Raw genomic sequence first — 25,190 nt, forward strand, 5'->3', positions numbered from 1 at the left:
GACTGAGAGGCTTTCACAGTTGACCCTCATTTGATAATTGCTGGTCTGCTGCTCACCCATTTCGGGTAGAAAACAGCAATGAAAAAGCAAGAGAGATAGTAAGAACTGCTGATGCTGAAGTCTGAGATAACACAGTGTGGAGCTGGAGGAGCACAGCAGGCCAGGCAGCATCAGAGGAGCAGAAAGTTGACCTTTCAGGTTGGGACCCTTCTTCAGAAAAATGAAGAAGTGTCCCTACCCGAAATATCAGCTTTCCTGCTCCTCTGATGCTGCCTGACCTGCTGTGCTCTTCCAGCTCCACACTAATGAAAAAGCAACAATCCCTTTGTGGGCAGGAACACCAATCAGACATGCTAAAGGTTGTTGGCCAGAACTGTGAGATAGCTGCCTTTAGAAAGGGAAATCACATGACAAGACTAGCTAAGAGGGTCTCAAAGCTTTGGTGTGGGAGGTGCAGGGACATGGTAGAGTTTGGATAAAGAAGCTTGACCCATCCAGCTTGACCAGCTCCTTTCCAAACCCACCAAAGAAATGTTTGAACTTTGTTCGGTTAGTTCTGGTTGGCTTCCCGACAGTTTTATTTAGATAGGTGGCCATGGTGGGATGATTTAAGTTGGGGCCTCCTTGAAATTCACAATATTTATGTATTCAGGACGTTCCTGCCAGAATCCAGAGGGAACCTTAGTTTGTGAGGTGATTAAATTCAGCGATCTACAGGATGGTGGGATTGGAGGAGTGCTGGGTTCCCTAAGTATTGTTAAGTTGGAAGATCTTGTAGCTCGAGCTTTTGAAAACTGGGACTACAGCATTGATGAGGAAACTGACCATGGAACCATGTTACAGGAAGCCATTCAAGTGGGTGGAGTTAATAGGAATAGAGTGGTAGTAGGAGACATTATAATCAGGAAATGGACACAGTTCTCTGCAGCTGGCTCTCAGTTCAGTTCAGTTTGTGATCATTCAGGATAACTGCCCTGGGCTGAAGAGAAAATTCGTAGTGGAAGGGGAAGGATCCTGTTGATAATGTCCACTTAGGTACAACAAAAGAGGTGAGATGAAGAAAGAGATTATATTGGAGAATATGCGTAGCCATTGTTTGGGGGCTACTGTTTAAAATAAAGTGTAACCCATTAAAAACAGAGATGAAGAGATTTTTTTTCCTCATAGAGTGTGAGTCTTTGGGACTTGCCCCTCAGGAGGTGGTGGAAGCATTCTGAATATTTTTCAGGTAGAAGTAGATAGATTCTTGATAAGCAATGGGGTATATGGATTAATAAGATCAATCACAATCTTATTGAATGGCAGAGCAGGCTTGAGGCCCAGGTGGCCTATTCCGATGCTGAATTCAATATTCTTATGCTGTGCAGTTACTAATCTGGCAGAGAACAAGAATGAACGCTGAATGGTTGGGTTAAAGATGTAGAAAATGGATTAACTATCCCAGTAACTATCCCAGTAGGCTGGGGTACTCCTGTTTGCAGCAAGGAGTCAGTGAGAAACGGTCTCAGCCTGCCTTTATGACTCTGATTCCCCTTTTGACCTACTCCCTCAGATCAGGGGGCAAAAAAATAGGCTGTTATGCTCCTTGCAGGGTTCTAAATGCAAGGCTGACAGCCTGAGAGAAAAATTGCGACTGTACAGCAACAGGAACATCAATACTGTTTAAGCATCCACCAGGTAGCCATCTAGTAATGTTCCCCTGTAGGCACCCCAGGCCCATGTTATTTTCATGATTAGGATTCATTTTTAGTCACTAAATTATAAAAGGCATTGCTCAAATTTGCAAAGATTAAAATTGTCCAAAAACTTTTGTTACTTGCAAACGTGACTATTGCAACAGCCTTCCTGCTAACCACCATCTTTCAGTGTGTAAACCTGAGAGCTTATTCAAAATATATCATTGCCTCTACAGTGTGCTAATTCTGTAATCCCTTCACCCTTCACTATGCAAATTGTATTCTGGCTCAACAACCTCTTGACTTAAAAAAAACACATTGTTGTGTCCAAACCCCTTCATGACCATATCTCTCCCTATTTTAGTACTTTCCTACAGGAAAATTAAACCTGTTGGACAATTGCAATGGCTGATGATTCTTCAGTTCTGCTTTTGTCTTCCTAATAACTGCCTCATTAAATTACACCAATCTATCCCTGATAATGTACCAGATCTGATGAGTGTAGCTTAAAATATTTGACCACCCCCTGGAAAATAGTGCACAGATATCTTTGCACGTCATCCTCTGCCATACCCCCTCCCCCACCTCCAACGCTGTCGAATCTTGGTCTTCAGATCAAATGGGCTCAGTGATGATGTGCAGTCACAGACACTTACAGCAGAGAGTTCACCTTCAATCACACAAGTACCACATTCTGTCACCTTTATTCATCACCTGCCTGGCCATTGTTTTAGGATTTAATTAAATAATTGTTTTGCTGATTAATCTTTAATTAACATCTCTAGTCCGACCAGCCTTTATGTTTTTATTATTTCAAAAAATGTTATATTTACTCTGACGGAAATTCCTTAGTTAGAATGAATAGGGTAAACTTCCAGGATGAGACACTTCAGTTCTGAAGAAAGAATGGAGAAACTCAGACTTGGTTAGAAAAAGGCCGAAAGGAAATTTGGTACAAGTTTTCAAAGGCATGAGGCTCTGAATAGGATAGATAGGGAGAAACGGTTCCTTTTGTAAATGGATTGATAATTAGAGAGCACAGTCTAAAATGTTCAGCAGAAGAAATAAAAATGAGGTAGTTCCGGTCTGGAATGCACAGTCAGGAAGTATGGCAGAGGCAGGTTCAAGTGAGACATCTAAGAAGGCATTGGATAATTACTTAATTAGATACAAAGTGCAGTGTTATGGGGGAAAGGCAGGAGATTGGCACTAAGTTAAAATACTCAGAGAACCAGTGCAGATGCAGGGATTTGTATGGTCCACTTCTGCACTGTAAAAATTCAGTGGTACTGCGTCAAGGAAATACTCTGCAGTCGATTGAATAAGTTGTCCTATTATTTGTAAACCTTTCTAATAGTAATTAAATCTTAAAATTATAATTAACTAAATTTTGAAAATTGATAAAATACTCAAATGCTAACTGACTGCACTTTTCCTATGAACTCACACTTGTATTATTCTCTAAATTTGATTGATTGGCTGTGTCACCATTGACTGGACTGGATTGCACTCTCAGACACAGCTAATTGTCTCCAGGTACTTCTCTCTTCCACTCTTTTAGGTGCTGTTTGTCTCTCTCTGGCTCCTCCTTTCTCTCACTCGAAGATAAGGGCAAATATTTTTACCATGTTATCTAAGAAAACTAACTTGGCTCGATAGGCCAAACCAAGGGCAAGTACTGAGATTTTACAAATTCATATTACAATGGAGGTCCATCATAAACTTGAAAGGTGAAGTAATCTCACAGATGGGAGGAATGTGATTAAAGATGTGTATTGTGAATGGCAGATTTTTGACAGATTTTACTGGAACAGGATTGTAAGAGTATTTGATAGAGATTGAATACAATGGTAATCATCTACTTAATTAGCAATGTAGGATATGATAGAAATGAATTTATCTATAAATTTTGATGAGGTATGAGTTAAGGAACTTTATTGTAAATGTATACAAAATTACAACTTTATAATAAAAAATTTCAATTAAGTATTATACCAAGTTGATTATGACTTTTGATCATTTATGCTCCTGTATTGCACAGCTCAAAGGTGACATTCATTGGAGACTTGCAACTGCTTCCTATGACTCAGAGATACAGCATTGAATTACAATGTTAGATTTGTACAAAAACAATGAAAGGTTCACTGCATAAGGTTCAGGAAATAGATTCAGTAATTTTCATCTCATTTTTGTGTGATGACATTATAAATCAACACACCTTTTAACTTTTGGCATACAATGTTTATATGTATTTGATTGAATATAATTTTAAAGACTGCGTTGTACTAAATCTAAAATAAAGATCTGTCTCAATAACAATGTCACTGCAATACCACTGAAGCTCAACAAAAATGACATCCATGACCACAGTTCAATATTTAATCAATTTATTTGTATGTTGAGTAGTGGATAGCTGACAGGTTGATCTCCCACAACCCATCTGATCAGATTTCATGAAGACCCAAGTTACTTTAAAGGGTATGATGTATTAGAACATTATCAGCAAGCTGCCTTTAACCTGCACTTACTGACAGAGGTGGGGTGCTTTGTGGAGTTAAGGAAATCCAGCAGTTTCCGCAGGCCCAATTTTCACTTTAGCAAGAAATTCAGGCAAAGGAATTTGTGGTGAGAATTAGTGGGCCTGGGGGTTGTTGTGGAAGTTCAGGCAGGAAGCATGGTGCTTCCTCTGGGGCCAATGGGGGAGCCTTAAAACCTCCCACGTTTAGGAATTTCAAAGGCATTTCTAGTATTAGGCACTGCTAGTTTGATCAATGCATGTGCAGGCTTAATGGGTCTTGTGCATTGCAGATGCTGAGCATATCAACATCAAAATGGTATTGAGATCTAAAGCACATGCAAGAGAACAAATAATTTTCTGTTGTAATCACTTGGGAGATTACGTTAGTGTAGAACAGATGGTATTAGACTGGTCTCCAATCTCTCCTGATGCTCCTTAGCAGTGTTTTCAAATGCTGAACTGTTATTGTCACTCTTATATTGTCAGTAACGGTTAAACAAACTATTTTGGAAATATTTCAGAGATGAGTAGATATATCAACACAAACATCATTTATTATGTTTTCTATAATTTCAGTTCAGTTGAAGCGAGATAATAATTATATAGATCACTGTTAGATCAATGGAAATGTTAGTAACAGAATAGAGGGAATGTGAGGGGGGAGAGAGGGTATTGGGTTTTAATAGGATAACTTATTCTCTAGAATTAGTCAGGAATTAGAATATTTAAGAAACATGGATTTTTGCAGTGTCCAACATTTTTCCACTATTCTTATTTGGAATAGGCTAAATATAAACTTTCAAGGCAGTATTATTCAGGCAGAATACTTTTTGGTCAAACTTTTAGGTTGCCTGAGTCATTTCTTCTCCTTTCCCAACCCTGACGGATACTTGTGATCGTTCTATCCACACATGGAGTTATGAGAATCAGCTTTAGAATCAGTACAATGCAGGGAATCACCATCGACAGCATGTACCCTGGTGGAAGACCCCATTTATACATTGTAGATCTTAGAAACCGATTCCATCCAAGTACAGCAGCGTGAGCCGTGCACAGAAGCAGTGTGACGTGACCCAACTTTGACTGAAAGAAAATGAGATACATTTTAGGCAGAATTAATGAAGCAAATTTCTGGCAGAATGCCACATTGAGAACATTTAAATACTTGGTTTTCATTCAAAGTGAACACAGATAATCACAACAAATATTAAGCTACAAAAGAAAATTGCATTGAACAAACGCTGCTACGTAAATTGTAGCATCTTAATCCAGTCCAATGTAAGTAAAACCTCAAAGATACTCAGAATAAATAAGCTTAACATTTCTGTTTTCCAGATTGTAAAGATTCGAATTTGACTTCCAGAGATTTATTTTATGCACTGGAGAGAAACACTGCTGTGCATGCAATTGGCTGGAGGGAAGCACATTGTAACAAGGTATTAGTGAGACCCCACATGATGTATTGCGCACAATTTTGGCCCCTTTACTTGAAGAAGAATGTGGATGTATTGCAGGCAGTTTAGAAGGTGTTCACTAGTTTGAAACCAGAGATAAGGGGCTTGTCAGATGGAGATTGAGCAATATAAGCGTATGCTCTCCAGGGACTAGAAGAATGGGAGGAGGTCTCAATGAGGTAGAGAAGATGTTAAAGTAGATTGATAAAGTAAATGTAGAAAGGATGTTTCTTAATGTGGAGCAATCAAAAATGAGAGGTCACAGTTTTAGAATAAGGGTTTTAGATTTAAAACAGAGATGAGAAGAAATTACTTCACTCGAAGCATTGTGACTCTGTGCAATTCATAAGCTCAGAGTGTGGTCGATGTCAGCACATTTAGTAAATTTAAGGGAGAGATAGACAGACAGATTTTTAATTTGTAATGGGCTGAAAGGGTATGTAGAGTGGGCAGGAAAGTAGAATTAGGCTGAGATGAGATCGGCCATAATTGTATCAAATGCTGGAACGTATTTGAGGGGCTGAATTGCCTCCTCTTGTCATGAGATATTATATTCTTATGTTTGTAAAGCTCAATTATCTTTAATAGTTCGGCCTTATTAGAAAACCACTGGTTAATCTCCCAACAAAGAAGGTCAGCAAGTCAAGTAGACAAGTCTGCTTGTTGTTAAAACCAGGTGATATGTGATACCAACACTAAGGACAAGAGGAAATGGCCTTTATGAATTGATAGGTCTTTAGTATTGGTTGGAGTTCTCCTGGAATAGTTGCTGAGGAGATGAAGGGATGGTCAAATTGAAAGAGGTTTACAGTTCCTTTCAGGGGCCCAGAGACGACCCCTCCATAATCCAGTGCAGACAGGAGTTGTTAGTGCTGCTCAGGTTTCTCTTCTCCCACTTTATCAACGTTTCTGTTATTATTAATGCTTCCCTTTGACTTGCATTCTTACAGTGTTGAAATCACAGCTTTGACCCAAAGTCCTAAAAATAATTACTCTCTTTATATCTCAGCTTTGTTTACTTCTACACTTTACAGAATTTGATCTGGTGCAACTGGAATCAATCATTTCTGATTTACCTTATCTTTTCTCTTATTTTTCCAACCGTGACGGTGCCTGGTATTCTGACAGCTGGCAGAGGACCATAGGAATACAAGCACAGCATTCTACTGTTCACCTCATTCTCCCATTTAGTTAGATCACAGCAGACATTCATCTCAGGTCAATTTAACCCTCTGTGATTCATAGCCCTTGATAAGATTATGTAACAAAATTTTCTCAGTCTTGAAAAGCATCAATGATCCAGGATGCATGCCATTTTACTCAACTTAAAAACACTTTTGAAGACTAAAGCTCCTTTGCCTTCATTGGCTTACATACTTGTTCATATGTCTGGCAAGCTTGACAGGTTTGTACTACTTCTTAGTTATGTTCCCATTAATCGGACTCCTTATTGGATACAAAGCTACATATCAATGAATGGAGTTCTACAATGACTGAGGATCACCTGAACAAATCTGAATTCTTGCCAGTTCATTGTATTGCTGACAGATGGGAGGGATGTTACTCCAAGTAAGCAGAAGACAAAAAAGCCTAAAATTCCAAATGCATAGAACAAATCACCACGCCATGCCCATTCCATCTTCAGTTCTGAGGTTGTGTTCTTTTGCACCTGTGATAAAAACAAGGAATAAACTTCATGTTAAAACAAAATAATGAAAAAGGCATTTCCATTCCTGGCATGGCGTGTGCAGTAGAAAGAATATTGTGAAAATAAGTGAGATTTTTTAAAAATGTTGATGTTGGGAAATATTTTTTAGCATTCCTCCCAAGCCGTGAATGATGACCTCAAAATATCACCATTGAATGGTGATGACCTTATTTCGATGCATTTGCATCATGTTAAAGCTCAAATTAGACTTATTTATACACCAACTTCCAATTCCTCTTCCTTCCTTGTGAAAATAGATGGCACCAATTCCCGATATGTAAACCAGAGCCAGCGTCTGGAGGACTGTCTTGGCCATCATGTAACGACTTTTTCACAACAATCCCCCTGCCTGCTCCATAGCCAGTACCCTCCTCAACCCTTCATCTGCATGTATCTGCCAGCTTGCATTGCATACATCCCATGTACATGCACAGGATACCACTTGGCCTGCTTTCTGAGGAAGTTCTGAGGAAGGGTCACTGGCCCTGAAACGTTAACTCTGTTTATTCCTTCACAGATGCTGCCAGACCTGCTGAACTTTTCCAGCAAATTTGTTTTTGTTCCTGATTTACACCATCTTTTGGTTTTTATTGGCTCAATTTCACATTGTTTTTTAACACGCACACCCACTGACTTCAGCTTTGACTTAGAGGCTGCTAGCCTCCATGGCTCCAACTGCTTTTTTTGTGCACACAGTCTTCAGTGCTCAGTTACAGCTTTCTAGGGTCAGCGGCTGCATTCATTTTGGTGCAGAGGTAGAGGTGGGCGTCTTGTTATGGTTGTGAGCACTGAACAGTCAAGGGGATGGACATGTTGTTGCATGGCATCAGGCTCTGTCAATGTCACACCTGCTGCAAATACCAACCGTTTATGTGGCAAACATACTGCGTGTGCTTCAAGCAGATGGGCATCCGTGCAAGTTAAAGGAGATCAAATTTAGTAAGATCAAGGTGGATTATGGTCAATTGGAGCATATCATTTAAGTTAGTCGAGGGGCTCATCTGATTTAATTCCAGGGAGATTGGCAAATTTCAGTGATCAGTGATCTGTGACCTGGAAAAGGAAGCGGGTCAAGCCTGTGGATGTGTTGCATTGTACTGGGTCACTGAGGAATGGTAACAATGATAGAGAGCAATTGGACATAGCACTTTGGGCCCTCACAGTGAGCAGAAGAAGAGTGAGACCACTGAAAGGTGGTGGGGGAAGGCTAGGGGTGGGATGGTTCTCTCTATGTGGGGAGAGTGTGGGGCAAACAATTTTCAAAGTTCTGGGCTTTCCACATTATAATTTGATGCGCTGGCTGCAGTCATTAATGTCATGGTTCAAGGATCCTTGGCATTTGAGGTTTTCCACCATCAAGGAGTTGGTTTCTTGTGAGAGATGAACAACGCTTGGACACTGCAACTTCCTTCATCCTGGGGATATCGCAAGAGAACGCTCACATGACTGTGACATTAACCAGGTCTAACTGTGAAAATCACACTACAGCAGCTTACAAACAGCACAAGTGAAAATATATTTGCAAAAGTAAAAAGTTATTATCTATATTGCTCCATTTGCTTCACCGATGAGTCCATATTACTTCTCGTTGTTGCTCTACCATCTGTTACATCTGAATGCAGTTCTGCTGCTGAGCTGGAGGAAGCTTTCTCTGTTCACTTGGAAGATTTGGGCAGTTACATCCTGCTGACTTTGGGCTTAGCAGACACAGGCTTGCTGAACGTTTCCTGCCGGGGCAAGCTTGCCCTCTTTTGCTTGAACAATGCGAGTGTTAGATTGTGTCACAGCCCTCTGAGAGTGGGGTGGTAGAGAGAATATAGTGGCCCCTACCAACGCAGAGCAAAAAAGATTGTTGACCTTGGTTCGTCACTGATAGACATCCCCATTCAGCCAGGACACCATTCTGAACTGGGTTGTAGGCAAGTATGACGACTCCCACCCCCGACTCCCACTGCTTTCCATTAGCCCATCCACCAGCTCCTCGAGATCCCTGTCTTTGAAGACAGGAGCCAACTTTTCCTTCCATTGCCCCCTGTTGTCAGCATTTACAGTGAAGCACCATAACATAAGGGCCAGGTCCTGGCTTGTAACATTTGGAGAGATGTACAGTTGAGCTTTAAATATGGTGCTGTCCGTGTGAGCACTGGAAGATTCCTACTAGTGGTGAGAACTTTCAGCTCTCTTCCCATGTGATTCCTTGAGAAAGGCATCCAAGAATTTGATTGCAGAAATAAGAAGATGAGGAAAGTGTGACTGCATGAGAAAAGTTGTTCCAAGCCATGACAGACTGGGCAGCATAATTCTCATGCGATGGACTGCTTAACTGAAAATGGGCAAATTCTGCCCTAGGTACTACCTAGCTATTTATTAGGCTGAAGTTTGACAAAGCACTTGATGAGAAATAACCCCAATTTGACCAGGCTAAGCTTTCAAACCATTTTCTTGGACTTAATTTCTCTGTTTATTTATATCAGCTATTTTCAAGGCCTGACTCCACAGCAATCAAGCCTTCACCTATAATGTACAAAAACTGAAGTTATGAGGAAGGATCACCGGACCCGAAACGTTAACTTTTTCTCTTTACAAATGCTGCCAGACATGCTGAGCTTTCCCAGCAACTTCTGTTTTTGTTCCCGATTTACAACACCCGCAGTTCTTCTGGTTTTTATTTCGTATTTATCTGTAATGTATTGCAATCCGAAGAATCTGACAGCAGGGCTTAGGTCCATAAATAACCAAGGGCAGTAAAGGGACCATTAAAGAATATTAGAAACTAGCAGAACGTGTCAAAAATGCTGAAACATTCTAAGATTCTGTGGGTTCTCGAGAAAAAAATGTTCTGATGTGTTCACAGCATCCTTGGATGAACAGCTGAACTTGTACCAAGAGCCAGAATCTTGAATTGTCTGGAGTACAGAGGGGAATTGAAAGGATGGGAAGAAACATTAACCAGGCAAAATTACAATGCACAATGAACAAAGGCTTTAAAAATAATTACAGTCAGCAAGGTATCGACATCCTGTTGATAGCCAGCATTAGCACATATGCGAAGTGGAATTGGTCTTGGACAGCAGCAGAAAGTGCAAACTGAAATCAGACTGTGTGCAGAGCATGTAGCCAGGTCATTTTCACTTACTTTGCCCCACTGACAAAATTGAACTTCGCCCCGTGGTGTTCTTGAGGTGAGGTACAACATGAGAAACAAAATGCAAATCTGAAAACTCTTGAAGTGAAAATATTTCAAATATAGTGCTACAAGAATTAAGAAAGCACATGCCAGTCAGTCATTCTTCTCATTAATATAAAATGCTCATTTTGGCACATGCTTGGAGGCAGTGACAAGTCAATGGCTCAAGTTAAGTCTCACACAGTTCACAAGATTGAAGTTATCTATTCATTAGGAAGAGTGCCCAGTTTGAAGGACTGACTGGTCTGCTTCTGCTCCTAATTCATATGTTCATATTTTGATGTGATATGTTTGATTTATACCACTTTTAGTTCATTTGTTTTTGAGTTTAAATGCTTAAATTTTGAACCAGTTGCATATTGCTTATCTGTGGATATGAAGAGGCTTAATGATATGCTTATACATATTTCTGCAGTCATGGTGATATCCCTTAAACTACAGTGTGAGTTATAATTACCGCAGAGTTTTGAATTCATGTTTCCATTGGGAGAACTTTACAAGTGAACAAATTAAGCAGTAATGCATTAGGCTCTAGTTTATAAAGCTATTTTTAAAAATTTGATTGGGGAAATACTTGTAATTTGGAAAAAAGTTATTATTTTAGTCTTGATTTGAAACGTTCTTCAAGGTTCTTTGTTGAAGTTGAATGTGTAAAGCAGTTGCTCTTAGAACCGGAGAAGATTAGAATTGTTGAAAATATGTTAACTTAGTGTAAAAAGTTCGTAAAAGTTCTACACCAGAATTGTTTGGTTGAAATTCTGAAGGGGTTATCTGAAGCTGAGAAAGTTTAATCTTAGTTGTATGAAAGACCAGAAAGACATTATCAGGTTCTCAAGACCTGAAGTTGAAGTCACAGTTAAACTAAGTTTACAGGGGTGAGAGAGAAGGGAATTCTATATGGAGTGAGTACTGAAATGGGGTTCTTTAGGATTAATGGGATGATACTTCACAGCGCTTTTCAAAATATTAAGATTTGTTTTTTGCTCATTGCATTTTATCTTCATTTCTTTTGTGTAATAAACTTCTGTTTTGTCATGAAAAAACTGCAATGTTATGTTTCAGTGAGAGAATACTAAGTTAAAACCAAAAAAAATGACCAAACAAAACATGATCTATCAAGTCAAATTTCAGTGTGTGATCTAACTTGTCCGGTAATAGTATCAGTTGGCATCATTACAGAATGTTTTATTGGTAAGGCAATTTAGGGAAGAAAATCTGTTGTCCTTACCTCAGGTAGTCTGCTTGTGACATATGCTGCTTTCAACAATGATCAAGGAAGCCATTCAGTTTAAGGAAAATTAGGGATAAGTGACAAATTAGAACATAGAACATTGAACAGTACAGCACAGAACAGGCCCTTCAGCTCACGATGTTGTGCCGACCATTGATCCTCATATATGCACCCTCAAATGTCTGTGACCATATGCATGTCCAGCAGTCTCTTAAATGTCCCCACTGACCTTGCTTCCATAACTGCTGCTGGCAACACATCCCATGCTCTCACAACTCTCTGTGTAAAGAACCCGCCTCTGACATCCCCTCTATACTTTCCTCCAACCAGCTTAAAACTATGACCCCTCGTGTTAGCCATTTCTGCCCTGGGATATAGTCTCTGGCTATCAACTCTATCTATGCCTCTCATTATCTTGTATACCTCAATTAGGTCCCCTCTCCTCTTCCTTTTCTCCAATGAAAAAAGTCCGAGCTCAGTCAACCTCTCTTCATAAGATAAGCCCTCCAGTCCAGGCAGCATCCTGGTAAACCTCCTCTGAACTCTCTTGAAAGCATCCACATCTTTCCTATAATAGGGCAACCAGAACTGGACGCAGTATTCCAAATGCGGTCTAACCAAAGTTTTATAGAGCTGCAACAAGATCTCACGACTCTTAAACTCAATCCCCCTGCTAATGAAAGCCAAAACACCATATGCTTTCTTAACAACCCTGTCCACTTGGGTGGCCATTTTAAGGGATCTATGTATCTGCACACCAAGATCCCTCTGTTCCTCCACACTGCCAAGAATCCTATCCTTAATCCTGTACTCAGCTTTCAAATTCGACCTTCCAAAATGCATCACCTCGCATTTATCCAGGTTGAACTCCATCTGCCACCTCTCAGCCCATCTCTGCATCCTGTCAATGTCCCGCTGCAGCCTACAACAGCCCTCTATACTGTCAACAACACCTCCAACCTTTGTATCGTCTGCAAACTTGCTGACCCATCCTTCAATCCCCTCATCCAAGACATTAATAAAAATTACAAACAGTAGAGGCCCAAGGACAGAGCCCTGTGGAACACCACTCACCACTGACTTCCAGGCAGAATATTTTCCTTCTACTACCACTCGCTGTCTTCTGTTGGCCAGCCAATTCTGTATCCATTCGCTAAGTTCCCCTGTATCCCATTCCTCCTGACCTTCTGAATGAGCCTACCATGGGGAACCTTATCAAATGCCTTACTGAAGTCCATATACACCACATCCACAGCTTGACCCTCATCAACTTTTCCAGTAACATCCTCAAAGAACTTGATAAGGTTTGTGAGGCATGACCTACCCCTCACAAAGCCGTGTTGACTGCATTTGATCAAGCCATGCTCTTCCAGATGGTCATAAACCCTATCCCTCAGAATCCTTTCTAACACCTTGCAGACAACAGACGTGAGACTTACTGGTCTGTACTTGCCGGGGGTTTCCCTATTTCCTTTCTTGAAGAGAGGAATTACATTTGCCTCTCTCCAGTCCTCAGGTACGACTCCAGTGGAGAGCGAGGATGCAAAGATCTTCGCAAGTGGCGAAGCAATTGCATTTCTCGCTTCCCAAAGCAGCCGAGGACAATTCTGGTCCAGGCCTGGCGACTTGTCAATCTTAATGTTTGACAAAATTTTCAGCACATCAGCTTCCTCTATCTCTATCCATTCCAGCATGCACACCTGCTCTTCAAAGGTTTCATTCACTACAAAGTTTGTTTCTTTAGTAAAGACAGAAGCAAAAAACTCAATTAGGGCTTCCCCTACCTCCTCAGACTCCACACACAAATTCCCTATGCTATCCCTGATTGGCCCTACTCTTGCTTTGACCATTCTCTTATTCCTCACAAAAGTGTAAAATGCCTTTGTGTTCTCTCTAACCCGTTCTGCCAAGCCTTTCTCGTGCCCCCTCCTGGCTCTTCTCAGACCATTTTTGAGCTCCTTCCTCACCTGTCTGTAATCCTCTAGAGCTGAGTTTGACCCTAGCTTCCTCCACCTTATGTAAGCTACCTTCTTTCTTTTGACGAGAAGCTCCACCGCTCTCGTCATCCAAGGTTCCTTTATGTCTCAGAGGGACATATTTATTCATCACTCGCAACAACTGTTCCTTAAACAGTCTCCACATGTCTATAGTGCCTTTACCATGGAACAATTGCTCCCAGTCCATGCTTCCTAATTCATGTCTAATCGCATCAGAGTTTCCTCTTCCCCAATTAAATATCCTCCCATTTTGCCTAATCCTCTCCTTCTCCATAGCTGTGTAGAATGTGAGGCAGTTATGGTCACTATCACCAAAATGCTCTCCCACCACAAGATCTGATACCTGCCCCGGCTCGTTTCCGAGCACCAAGTCTAGAATGGCCTCTCCCCTCGTCGGCCTGTCAATGTAGTGAGTTAGGAAACCCTCCTGAACACACCTTACAAAAACAGCTCCATTCAAATCTTCTGCTCGAAGGAGGTTCCAATCAATATTGGGAAAGTTAAAGTCACCCATTACAACAACCCTACTGCGTCCACACTTTTCCAAAATCTGCCGACCTATGCTTTCTTCAATCTCCCTGCTGCTATTGGGGGGCCTGTAGTAAACCCCTAACGAGGTGACGACTCCCTTGCTGTTCCTAATTTCCACCCATACTGACTCAGTAGGCAGATCTTCCTCGACAAAGGAAGCTTCTGTAGCTGTGATACCCTCTCTGATTAGTAGTGCTACACCCCCTCCTCTTTATCCCCCCTCCCTATTCTTTTTAAATGTTCTAAACCCTGGAACATCCAGCAACCATTCCTGCCCCTGAGAAACCCATGTCTCTGTTATGGCCACAACATCATAGCACCAGGTACTGATCCATGCTCTAAGTTCATCACTTTTATTCCTGATACTCCTTGCGTTAAAGCAAACACACTTTAACCGATCCCTTGGTTCCTTCCCAGGAAAATCCTTCCCACTAGCTGGTCTACCTCTTGCTACTGCCTCACCTGCATCAACTCTCACCTCCGGTATACAGCTCAGGTTCCCACCTGGTCCTGTCTGTGACAGCTACTTTCCATTAAAGCAACTAAAAGAAAAACAAATCTGTCCCGTAGTCAGCTCATACCTGGCTTTCAAATTGACAGCTCCCACTCCCCAAAAAAGGACCTCATCATTATTCAGCATGTATCTCCAGAGCATGACATCTCACCTTCCTCACTATCCTCGGCTCAATTTATCCCTGTTCCACCCCCCAGATACCTCTTACCTTACGGACAGCTCATCAGTTATTCTGATTGGCTACAGCTAGGAAAAATCCTGAATGAAAATAAAACTTGTCTTGCTGTTACATTTGATAGGTATCACACATCTACCATCCATTCCCACATCACTGATGTTTGGAGCCTTTATTTCTATTTGCTCTGCCACTTTAAAAACTATGTCTGCATACAACCCAATGTCTCTCTGTTACTGGAGCATTTTAAAACTGTTCCACTCAGTTGCTGTTATCCGTCTTCTCTGCTCCCTCCCAAATGAATCTCTGCAGACTTGCTTGTGATAACTTTCATTCACCATGTGTCTGTCCATTTCACTTATGTGTTTTTGACCTCCTGAATTCTGTTAATGTCTTCCTCACTCATTACTAGAACTCTGAGTTTTATGCCATCTGTAGCATTTGAAATAATATCCTAAATTCCCAGGATATTTAGTTGCATCAAAAATAAGAACAGCACCAATACCAACACATGAACGACACAACAAAATAGCCCTTAATCTGGAAAATAATTGCTCATTAATATTCACTGCTTTCCGTATTTCGCCAATTTTGTGCACTCTACACCATTGATATTTCATCCCATGAATTGCAATGTAGTCAACAAATCTATGATGTGGTGCTTTGTCAAACATCTTTTGAACATCTTGTCATTGACACAATTTAATTTCTCTTACACCATCCTTCCATCTTATTCTAGCTCTTCACGTGATTAAAAACTGTTCATTCCTAACACCTGAGATAGCAAGGTGTAGATCAGAATGAACACAGCAGGCCAAGCAGCATCAGAGAAGCTGGAAAGCTGACATTTTGGGCCTAGACCCTTCTTCATTTTCTGAAGAAGGGTCTAGGCCTGAAAAGTCAACTTTCTTGCTCCTCTGATGCTGCTTGGCCTGCTGTATTCATCCAGCTCTACACTTTGTTATCTCAGATTCTCCAGCACCTTCAGTTCCTACTATCTCAGAAACATTTCTAACACCTTCTGGTTCTGAATTAGGCCATTAACATGAGACATCTGGGAAAAATATTAGCTCACAAAAAATACATTGTACAGAGTCACATTCAGGCCAATCGCTGCATGTATGCTGAATCCTCTGCTGATTTCTCTTCACAGATGCTGATAGATGTGCTAAGGTTTTCCAATGATTTCCATTCTTGTATGAAACAAAACAGCCAGTGACATTTGTAACATGGAGGCAAAGTAATGAAGGCTTTCACAATGCAGGTCTTTGTAAGGTAGTTGGGGAGAGAAAGAACAGGTAGAGGTGGAGCATTTTATTTCCTGAAAGCACAACTCAAAGGTTTAGTGATTTTTCTCTGGATGCAGTCTTTTGTTTAATGTTTCTGTCTGCTTTTCCGCCTGATCACAGTTCTCTTTGCGGATGTATTGATTTCGCATTTTAGGTGCTTGCCTGAATTAAACAATGGCATACGAAGTACAGCTCTGCAATAATCTTCAGAGTCATTGGAGCTTGCTGCTTTTTGCATTATACTCCAATATAGAAAAGGCGAGTGCTTCATCAAGCGGAAAAGGATGGCAATGATTAAAAACAGGAGATTGCAATGGGAAGGAGCTTCAAAAGGGCTGCATATTGAGCAGTGTAATGCCTATTGGTGCCTCATTAATTTTAGAAATGAAAATGATATGAAAGCAGGGCTTTGGAGCTATTCTGAATTTCAGTGAATTGCTTCGCATAGAAGAATAAAAATTTGCGAAGTACAATTAGATTGCTTGTATGATCACATTCCAGATTCTCAAAAAAACCTATTAGAATATTTATTTGAGAAAATTAGCTAAAATAATCACCCAGCTACCAGTACAATAAAGGTCTCTCATCCTGTGACAAGATATAGTTACATGTTCTTCATTACTTTTTGGCTTAGGAAATGCACAGGATGATGCAACATTTGGGTTGGAGAAACTGGATGAAAGAAACGTGAATTGAATAGACTTGTTTATCAGAGCTATTGCTTCACCTTTATAGATGCTACTGTTGATGTAGCGATCATGGATTGATGCAAATAAAGCAAGAGAATGTGAATGCTCTAATAAGTCATTATTTCTTGACTTTAAGTTTAGATCAAAATTACTGCTCCTGGGAATTTCCTTTGAGAGAACTATTGGGGTGAGGGATCTGCAGGGGATTTTTTCTTCTGTTTTTTTATTCTTTATTTTCTCTCTGCCCCTGCATGGAGTTATAGACCTTGACCTGGTATGTCCACCCAAAACAGTCGGGTGACATGATTAAATGGCAGAGTGGACTTGATGGGCCAAATGGGCTTACTTCCACTCCTATGTCTTATGGGCATGGAACCCACACCAAATTCTGCTACATTGCAGTGCTACATTTCAAATTTAATATGCTGCACTAGCACCGATAGAAATAATACTAAAACGGAAATACAATAATAGCATAGGAACAAGTCTCACCTGGTATACAATATAATTAACCTGGCTCCAATAAGATGCATATCTGAGTGGCTTGACCAGTGAGTAGAAAACATGAAGGAAGCCATAGGCAAATGATACAAGCCCAAGCTGCTTTCGACACAACATCCACCTGTCCAGCCAGTCAGGGAATCGCTTGTATTTTGTCCCTCTGTAGAGTTGAAGGAATGCAGCAATGACACCCGGCAGATAAACCAAACCAAGCAGAATGAGAGAGACAATTGGAAAAATATGATTTGGTATGGAAATCATTATCAGATAGGTCTGATCAGTGTTCTTAACCACATAAGAATAGATCACTTTAAGCACCACGTAGTACAAGAAGAAGAATACTGTGAGGCCAGCTGTTATATAAAGGGGTAGTCTCCACATTGGAAAGAGCTGAAGAGGGTAGTTCTCCAGTTCTTCAGCTGCTAGAAGGGATCCCTGGTCTAGAGGAGTGAGGCCTATGCTCCTGGCAACGTCCATCACCAATTGCTTAGAACGATTGTCATTCCCACAAACAAAAACCTGAAACACAGCATGATGACTTTTATTACCAGTGAAAATACTGTTGCCAAAATTCAATATATTTAGCACAATTCAATTTATATTGCTTTTGAAATATAATTAGCTGGACAGTGTTTACAATAGTCATCACCAGATCCTTTGCAAAAGAAGTAGACAGGACATGATCTTACCTGGCTGCTGGCATCCATGCTCCCAGACTGCAGAGCCCAGGCTGAAACTGTGTTGAATCCCTTCACCACATTTGCTTTGGGAGCCAACTGGGAGAGATACTGTGCATTGGATTCAGGATATTGATTCATTTTGAGGTTGTTGCTCACATCCACCAGCACCTTTCCATCCAGCTGGTCAGACAGGGCTGAAATAAACTCATAGTTTTCCCTGTGAACTGCCAAGAAAATGATCTTGGATGTATTCAGGGCCTCCACATGGCTAAACACTTGTGCTCCACTTGGCAGCAGGGTAGTGTTCTTTGGGTCTCGGCTACCATATACCACTGGGTAACCTGACTTGAGCAGTCTCATGCCCAAGGATCTTCCAAAATCGCCAGTGCCAAAAATGCAGATTGTCTCCCGCTTATTGTCCAATCTTTTTCTGGTGCTAGTCTGATGAAGAGGGATCAAGCTTGTTGAATTGATATCCATTTCTGAAAAAACAAATGCGGTACAAATATTACAATGTTCTTTCTAATCAGGCGGATCCTACAAATCAGAACATACCTAAGCTGTAGTCATGAAATTTTTCTATTTTTCCAATTTTTTTTTCTTAATAATGAATCCTAACTTTCAAATCTTAAAAGGTTTTTCGACTAGGGGTCCAATAAAATTTTTAAAGTCTTTTTGCTTTAGTTGTAAGCAGCCACATTCTTTTTATTTTGGACCGTAAACTGGAAAATGGAAGTTGGAATGCTAAATATCCATAAGACCCAGGAGAGCTGAGAGGATTGGCTTATGAGGAGAGATTGAGTAGATTGAGACTATACTCAGTGGGTTTAGAAGAATGGGGCGGGATCTTATAGAACCATATGAAATGATGAAGAGAATGGAGGTTGTTTCCATTGGTAGGTGAAACTAGAACAAGGGGGCATAACCTCAAAATAAGTTAGAGCAGATTTAGGACTGAGTTGAGGAGGAACTTCCTCACCCAAAGAGCTGTCAATCTGTAGAATTCCTTTGCTAGTGAAGCAGTTAAGGCTACTTTGTACTTAGTGAAGCAGTTAAGGCTAGCGGAACTCGTCCTCACACTCAACAACTTCTCTTTTGACTCCTCCCACTTCCTACAGACCAAAGGGGTGGCCATGGGCACCCGCATGGGCCCCAGCTATGCCTGCCTCTTTGTAGGTTACGTGGAACAGTCCATCTTCCGCACCTACACAGGCCCCAAACCCCACCTCTTCCTCCGGTACATTGATGACTGTATCGGCGCCGCCTCTTGCTCCCCAGAGGAGCTCGAACAGTTCATCCACTTCACCAACACCTTCCACCCCAACCTTCAGTTCACCTGGGCCATCTCCAGCACATCCCTCACCTTCCTGGACCTCTCAGTCTCCATCTCAGGCAACCAGCTTGTAACTGATGTCCATTTCAAGCCCACCGACTCCCACAGCTACCTAGAATACACCTCCTCCCACCCACCCTCCTGCAAAAATTCCATCCCCTATTCCCAATTCCTCCGCCTCCGCCGCATCTGCTCCCACGATAAGACATTCCACTCCCGCACATCCCAGATGTCCAAGTTCTTTAAGGACCGCAACTTTCCCCCCACGGTGATTGAGAACGCCCTTGACCGCGTCTCCCGCATTTCCCGCGACACATCCCTCACACCCCGCCCCCGCCACAACCGCCCCAAGAGGATCCCCCTCGTTCTCACACACCACCCTACCAACCTCCGGATACAACGCATTATCCTCCGTCACTTCCGCCATTTACAATCCGACCCCACCACCCAAGACATTTTTCCATCCCCTCCCCTGTCTGCTTTCCGGAGAGACCACTCTCTCCGTGACTCCCTTGTTCGCTCCACACTGCCCTCCAACCCCACCACACCCGGCACCTTCCCCTGCAACCGCAGGAAATGCTACACTTGTCCCCACACCTCCTCCCTCACCCCCATCCCAGGCCCCAAGATGACATTCCACATTAAGCAGAGGTTCACCTGCACATCTGCCAATGTGGTATACTGCATCCACTGTACCCGGTGCGGCTTCCTCTACATTGGGGAAACCAAGCGGAGACTTGGGGACCGCTTTGCAGAACACCTCCGCTCAGTTCGCAACAAACAACTGCACCTCCCAGTCGCAAACCATTTCCACTCCCCCTCCCATTCTCTTGATGACATGTCCATCATGGGCCTCCTGCACTGCCACAATGATGCCACCCGAAGGTTGCAGGAACAGCAACTCATATTCCGCCTGGGAACCCTGCAGCCCAATGGTATCAATGTGGACTTCACCAGTTTCAAAATCTCCCCTTCCCCCACTGCATCCCTAAACCAGCCCAGTTCATCCCCTCCCCCCACTGCACCACACAACCAGCCCAGCTCTTCCCCCCCACCCACTGCATCCCAAAACCAGTCCAACCTGTCTCTGCCTCCCTAACCGGTTCTTCCTCTCACCCATCCCTTCCTCCAACCCCAAGCCGCACCCCCAGCTACCTACTAACCTCATCCCACCTCCTTGACCTGTCCGTCTTCCCTGGACTGACCTATCCCCTCCCTACCTCCCCACCTACACCCTCTCCACCTATCTTCTTTACTCTCCATCTTCGGTCCGCCTCCCCCTCTCTCCCTATTTATTCCAGTTCCCTCCCCCCATCCCCCTCTCTGATGAAGGGTCTAGGCCCGAAACGTCAGCTTTTGTGCTCCTGAGATGCTGCTTGGCCTGCTGTGTTCATCCAGCCTCACATTTTATTATCAAGGCTACTTTGTTGAGTGTTTTTAAGGCAAAGATTGATAGATTTTGAACGTTATAAGAATTAAGGGTAATGGTGGGGGTGGGGGGACGGGGTGGTGGTTGAATGGAGCTGAGTCCACAAAAAGATCAATGATCTAATTAAATAGCGGAGTAGGCTCGATGGGCCAGATGGCCTACTCCTGTTCCTATTTCATATGTTCTTATGATAAGTGCCATTGTCTTGGGGGCACTTTGGCCACACAAGGTTATCTTACTTTTTGGAGCAGTCAAATGGATATTTTATGAGCAGAATGGCACCAGGCGTCTGAGTTAAGAAAAATAACCAACAACAGACTTTGGACTGGTTTAGCTGCAACTTGTTGCAGACTTGTTATCCTGCAAATAAGAAGCACCTCTCACATTTTCATTGTGCATGAAAAGGCACAAAAATCTAGAGACTCTAGAGGAATAAATCTAATACAAAAAAAGACTTAGATCCACCTGATCAAATATTGAACTGTAGCTATGCAGATAATATGGTGCCATCATTGCTAAAATCAAGAAAAGATATGGAAGCTTTCTGTTTTGTTCTCATCAGAGGTTCACACAAGTAGCAGACTTGAACAGAGATACACTATTTTTACGTAGCATGAGCAAATGGTGCTGATTGTTTGGTTCAGCATTGGCTTAGAGGTGGAGTAACAACAGTTACCTGTCAATCTTAATTCACAGACCAAGCAGGTAGGTTCTGAATATTACCAAGGGGATCCAGCAGAAATTAGCTGTCTCTATGAAAAAGTTTAGTGTATATACAACATCCTTTTGTGTGCGTAAAACCAGGTCCTGTGAATTTACATGTGTAGATTTAAACATGCGCAAATGCTTCACACTGCAAGACTAACTAATGATCTTAAAATGGATTCCAGTGTAACTCCTAGGGTAGTACAGATTATTTAATAAATAATTCCCAACAGCACAATCACTTGACTACGTATGTTGTATACATACTAGGATTTGTCCTCGTGGTTCACAATATTCTCACATGAATAGGTTACCCAGGATACACAAAAGCAATGTTACCTTATGCCCAATTCTAAACATGACTAGCTCTGAATTAGCTAAATAGTTGTGTGAGCTGTTTAATGTCTGTACTACCAGGCAACTTTTGCTAAGCGCAAAAGAACTTTGAGATAAAACACAGTCCACTTTGCAGTCTAGACATCTCTCTGACTAAATTTTTCCATCAAATTTAAGTCAAACTGTCTAAGATAACAAAGTGTGGGGCTGGATGAACACAGCAAGCCAAGCAGCAGCTTAGGAGCACAAAAGCTGACGTTTCGGGCCTAGAAACTTTTCTGATGAAGGGTCTAGGCCCGAAACATCAGCTTTTGTGCTCCTAAGATGCTGCTTGGCCTGCTGTGTTCATCCAGCTCCACACTTTGTTATCTTGGATTCTCCAGCATCTGCAGTTCCCATTATCTCTAAGTCAAACTGTCTGTTTCTTTTTTCTGTCTTATCTGTGAATGAATATGTGTGCATTTAGTGTTTTAAATGGGTATAGCTAAAGTCGCACAGCAGTGAATTTGTCATCCAATTTTTAATTCATTTGTTTTGTTTTGTGTGCAGTACAGGCAGATCATACTGTACAAAGTGCTTTAAGGTAACAGAATAGAGTGAAGAATACAATGTTACAGCTGAGGGAAGTTGCCCAAACAGCGAGATCAACATTTAAATTGAGACCCCACTCAGAAGTCCATTTGTCACCCAACTGAAGGATAATGGACAGAATAGCGAGGCTGGAGCATCAATAGGAAGGAACTGTCCAATTTGAAGTGTCACTGGGAGGCGTGAGTGATGCTGAAGGCGAATGAGAACTAGAAAGCACCTTAGAATGAAGGAACTCAGAAAAGTTTCCAGAACTAGTTAAAAGAAACCCCAGAATTTTGAGTGGTTTCATATTCCCTGCATGAGAATAGCTGAGGCTAGGAATAGAAGTTGTTGAGCCTAGGAGCAGCCTTTTTCATTCATTCACAGATAATGTTATATCCACCCACCAACAGCTGATGCTGGCTCTGTTGGATCCTGCCATCATAGTTGGCAGGCAACAGAGTTGGAAGGGTGGTGTGTTGGAGTAATTCTATGTGACGCTGAGGAATGTCTGAAAAAGGCCCTTGACTGAGGCCTTTGTTATGTTGATTGACTGCCTCTGCCAAGTGAGTTGCTTCTGCTGAATGGGCTGCCTTGGCTATCCAACATGAGGGCAGTACCACACAGTGAACCACTCAAGTGGGGTTTACTCTCTCGATCCCCTTCTCTAAGTTTGTATCCCAGAGGCTGTGAGGATTTTTTTGAATTGTAACACCAATCACAGTGCTACTAGCATCATTCTACAATGTAGATTTTATCATAATTTATCCTGCAATTCTTCATGTTCACCGGGATGATGAGGAATTCTTAAACATTGAGGAATCCCGAGTCTTATCTCAGTCTGAGCTTACTAATTAGGGAGCATTTTGAGTTGGGATGTTATATACCTGGTTCAGATGCAGTAATGCAAGGTTGCTAACTGGTACAAAAGTATTTGAAAAAGTTTTCAAGTGTTAGTGATTTTAGTGTGCCTTTATCTCCTAATGTCATGAAAACAAACAATCAGGGTTTATCTGTGCAATTTCCCTTGTTATTATATTGCCTCTATCTTCTTCACCCAAAAGTGTTGATAAAGGCAGGATCCCAACATCCAGCTCTGTGAAGTTGTGTATATAGGGTTGACAGAAGCGATCAAGGCTGTGGTGATGGCCGTATGTATGTTGTCCTACTGCCCTCAGCCATTCTGGAAAGTAGGCATCTGTCCACATGAAAATCTTGCTTCTGAAAACAGAAACTGATTTTATGAACTGCCTTAAGCTATTCTGTCAAATTTGCTGCTGAGTAGCTATCAATTGTTACATCTTCCTTTCTAACCAGTGGATCACAAAATTGACAAAGATTGAGTCTTGCTCCTTCCTGTAATTTTTTGGAAAGTGTCTACCCCAAAGCCTTGGAAGTGTCCGGCCCGCCTCTCAAAGGTAGCATGTAGACCTCCCTGAGCCATAGTTTTAAATCAGAAGAACAAGCTGGTGAAATGTTAGCACTATACTAAGTGTAGGTGATAATTTCTTTCATTTTAAGAAAAGGTTCTTAATATGCATAACTGGTTCCAAAATTTTTTTAAAGTACTGTCCTGTGAAGGAGACAAAAGTAAAAAGGGGATGCATTCAAAAGGTAGAACTACAATTCCAATTCAGAACATTAGGTGCTCTTCCCCATTGGGTACTTGAAGATTGAGAAGTTATCTGCATAACATTGTCAAAATGTGCAAAAATCTGAAACAGAAACAGACAATGTAGAACCAGATAGGAGATTATGAGAGACAGGATGAGTCAAAATGTAACAAAAGATGTGTTAGTCCATTGTCACATTAATGTTATCGGCTGTACTGAAGTTTTCACTTTAGTTGTAAAAGACATGAGTCCTAATAATGACATATAATGTGGAGGAAACAGAGGGTTTTAATTTGTCCACGTTATGAAATTATTTATGAATCATACCTTTTAACCACAATTTCAGCCAGTGAAGTAAAAACATTCATAAAAGTTTAAGAAAGTAATCTCTTGGAATGTACAATTGACTATATAGTAAGTTCTGAGAAAACAGAAATATATTAAAATATTCTTACCTTCGTTATTTTGGTTGGACTGACTGGAAAACGAGGACATTTCAAGAGTAAACAAAGTTTTCACTTGGGATGTTGTGTAGATACAGCCTGCTGGTGTTTATCTTTCAAACTGACCCTCATATTTAAAGAGTGTGATCCAGCTATTGAGATCAGTGGGCCTTTTGCTCCACCTCTTTGCATTTCTGCCAGCACTTGAACCCTGCAGCGAACTTTGACAGCATTTAATTCCCAATGAGTATGTATGACCACAGGAAAGGATTAACCCTTCAGGCCAAAAGTTTCCACAGGATTGCGCAAAATGAGCCTAAATGCCTCTGTAAAATCAGGGCTCTTCTTACGCTATGCTTTTGCACTAGAGTAATGACAAGTATTTATCAGTTTTGCTTAGTGTTGATATTTTTGCTAATGTTTGCATCACTGAATTTTAACAGACATGAATAAATATTTTATTTTTTGCCAGTTTTATTAATTTCCAATTAATTTAATCTAATTAAAATTACAAGGGAAATTACACTGATGAAGACTGTCAGATTGTTTGCTTTCATGACATTAGGAGATAAAGGCACACTTAAATAATTACTAATTTCATAAACTCACTA

General features: G+C 41.4%; 1 protein-coding gene across 1 annotated transcript; it reads right to left on the bottom strand.

Annotated features, from left to right (window-relative positions):
- Nucleotides 1-3,675: 3,675 nt before the first annotated feature.
- Nucleotides 3,676-24,724, bottom strand: LOC125465537 (metalloreductase STEAP4-like). Its single transcript, XM_048559175.2, has 5 exons — nt 24,592-24,724; nt 18,160-18,632; nt 17,462-17,989; nt 7,153-7,317; nt 3,676-5,277 (listed from the first exon to the last, which is right to left on the bottom strand). The coding sequence occupies exons 1-5, from the start codon at nt 24,629-24,631 to the stop codon at nt 5,029-5,031; spliced, it is 1,455 nt and encodes a 484-aa protein (XP_048415132.1). The 5' UTR covers nt 24,632-24,724; the 3' UTR covers nt 3,676-5,028.
- Nucleotides 24,725-25,190: the final 466 nt, after the last annotated feature.

The sequence above is a fragment of the Stegostoma tigrinum genome, chromosome 2 (assembly GCF_030684315.1).
Source record: "Stegostoma tigrinum isolate sSteTig4 chromosome 2, sSteTig4.hap1, whole genome shotgun sequence".
In the NCBI taxonomy this organism is placed as follows: domain Eukaryota; kingdom Metazoa; phylum Chordata; class Chondrichthyes; order Orectolobiformes; family Stegostomatidae; genus Stegostoma; species Stegostoma tigrinum.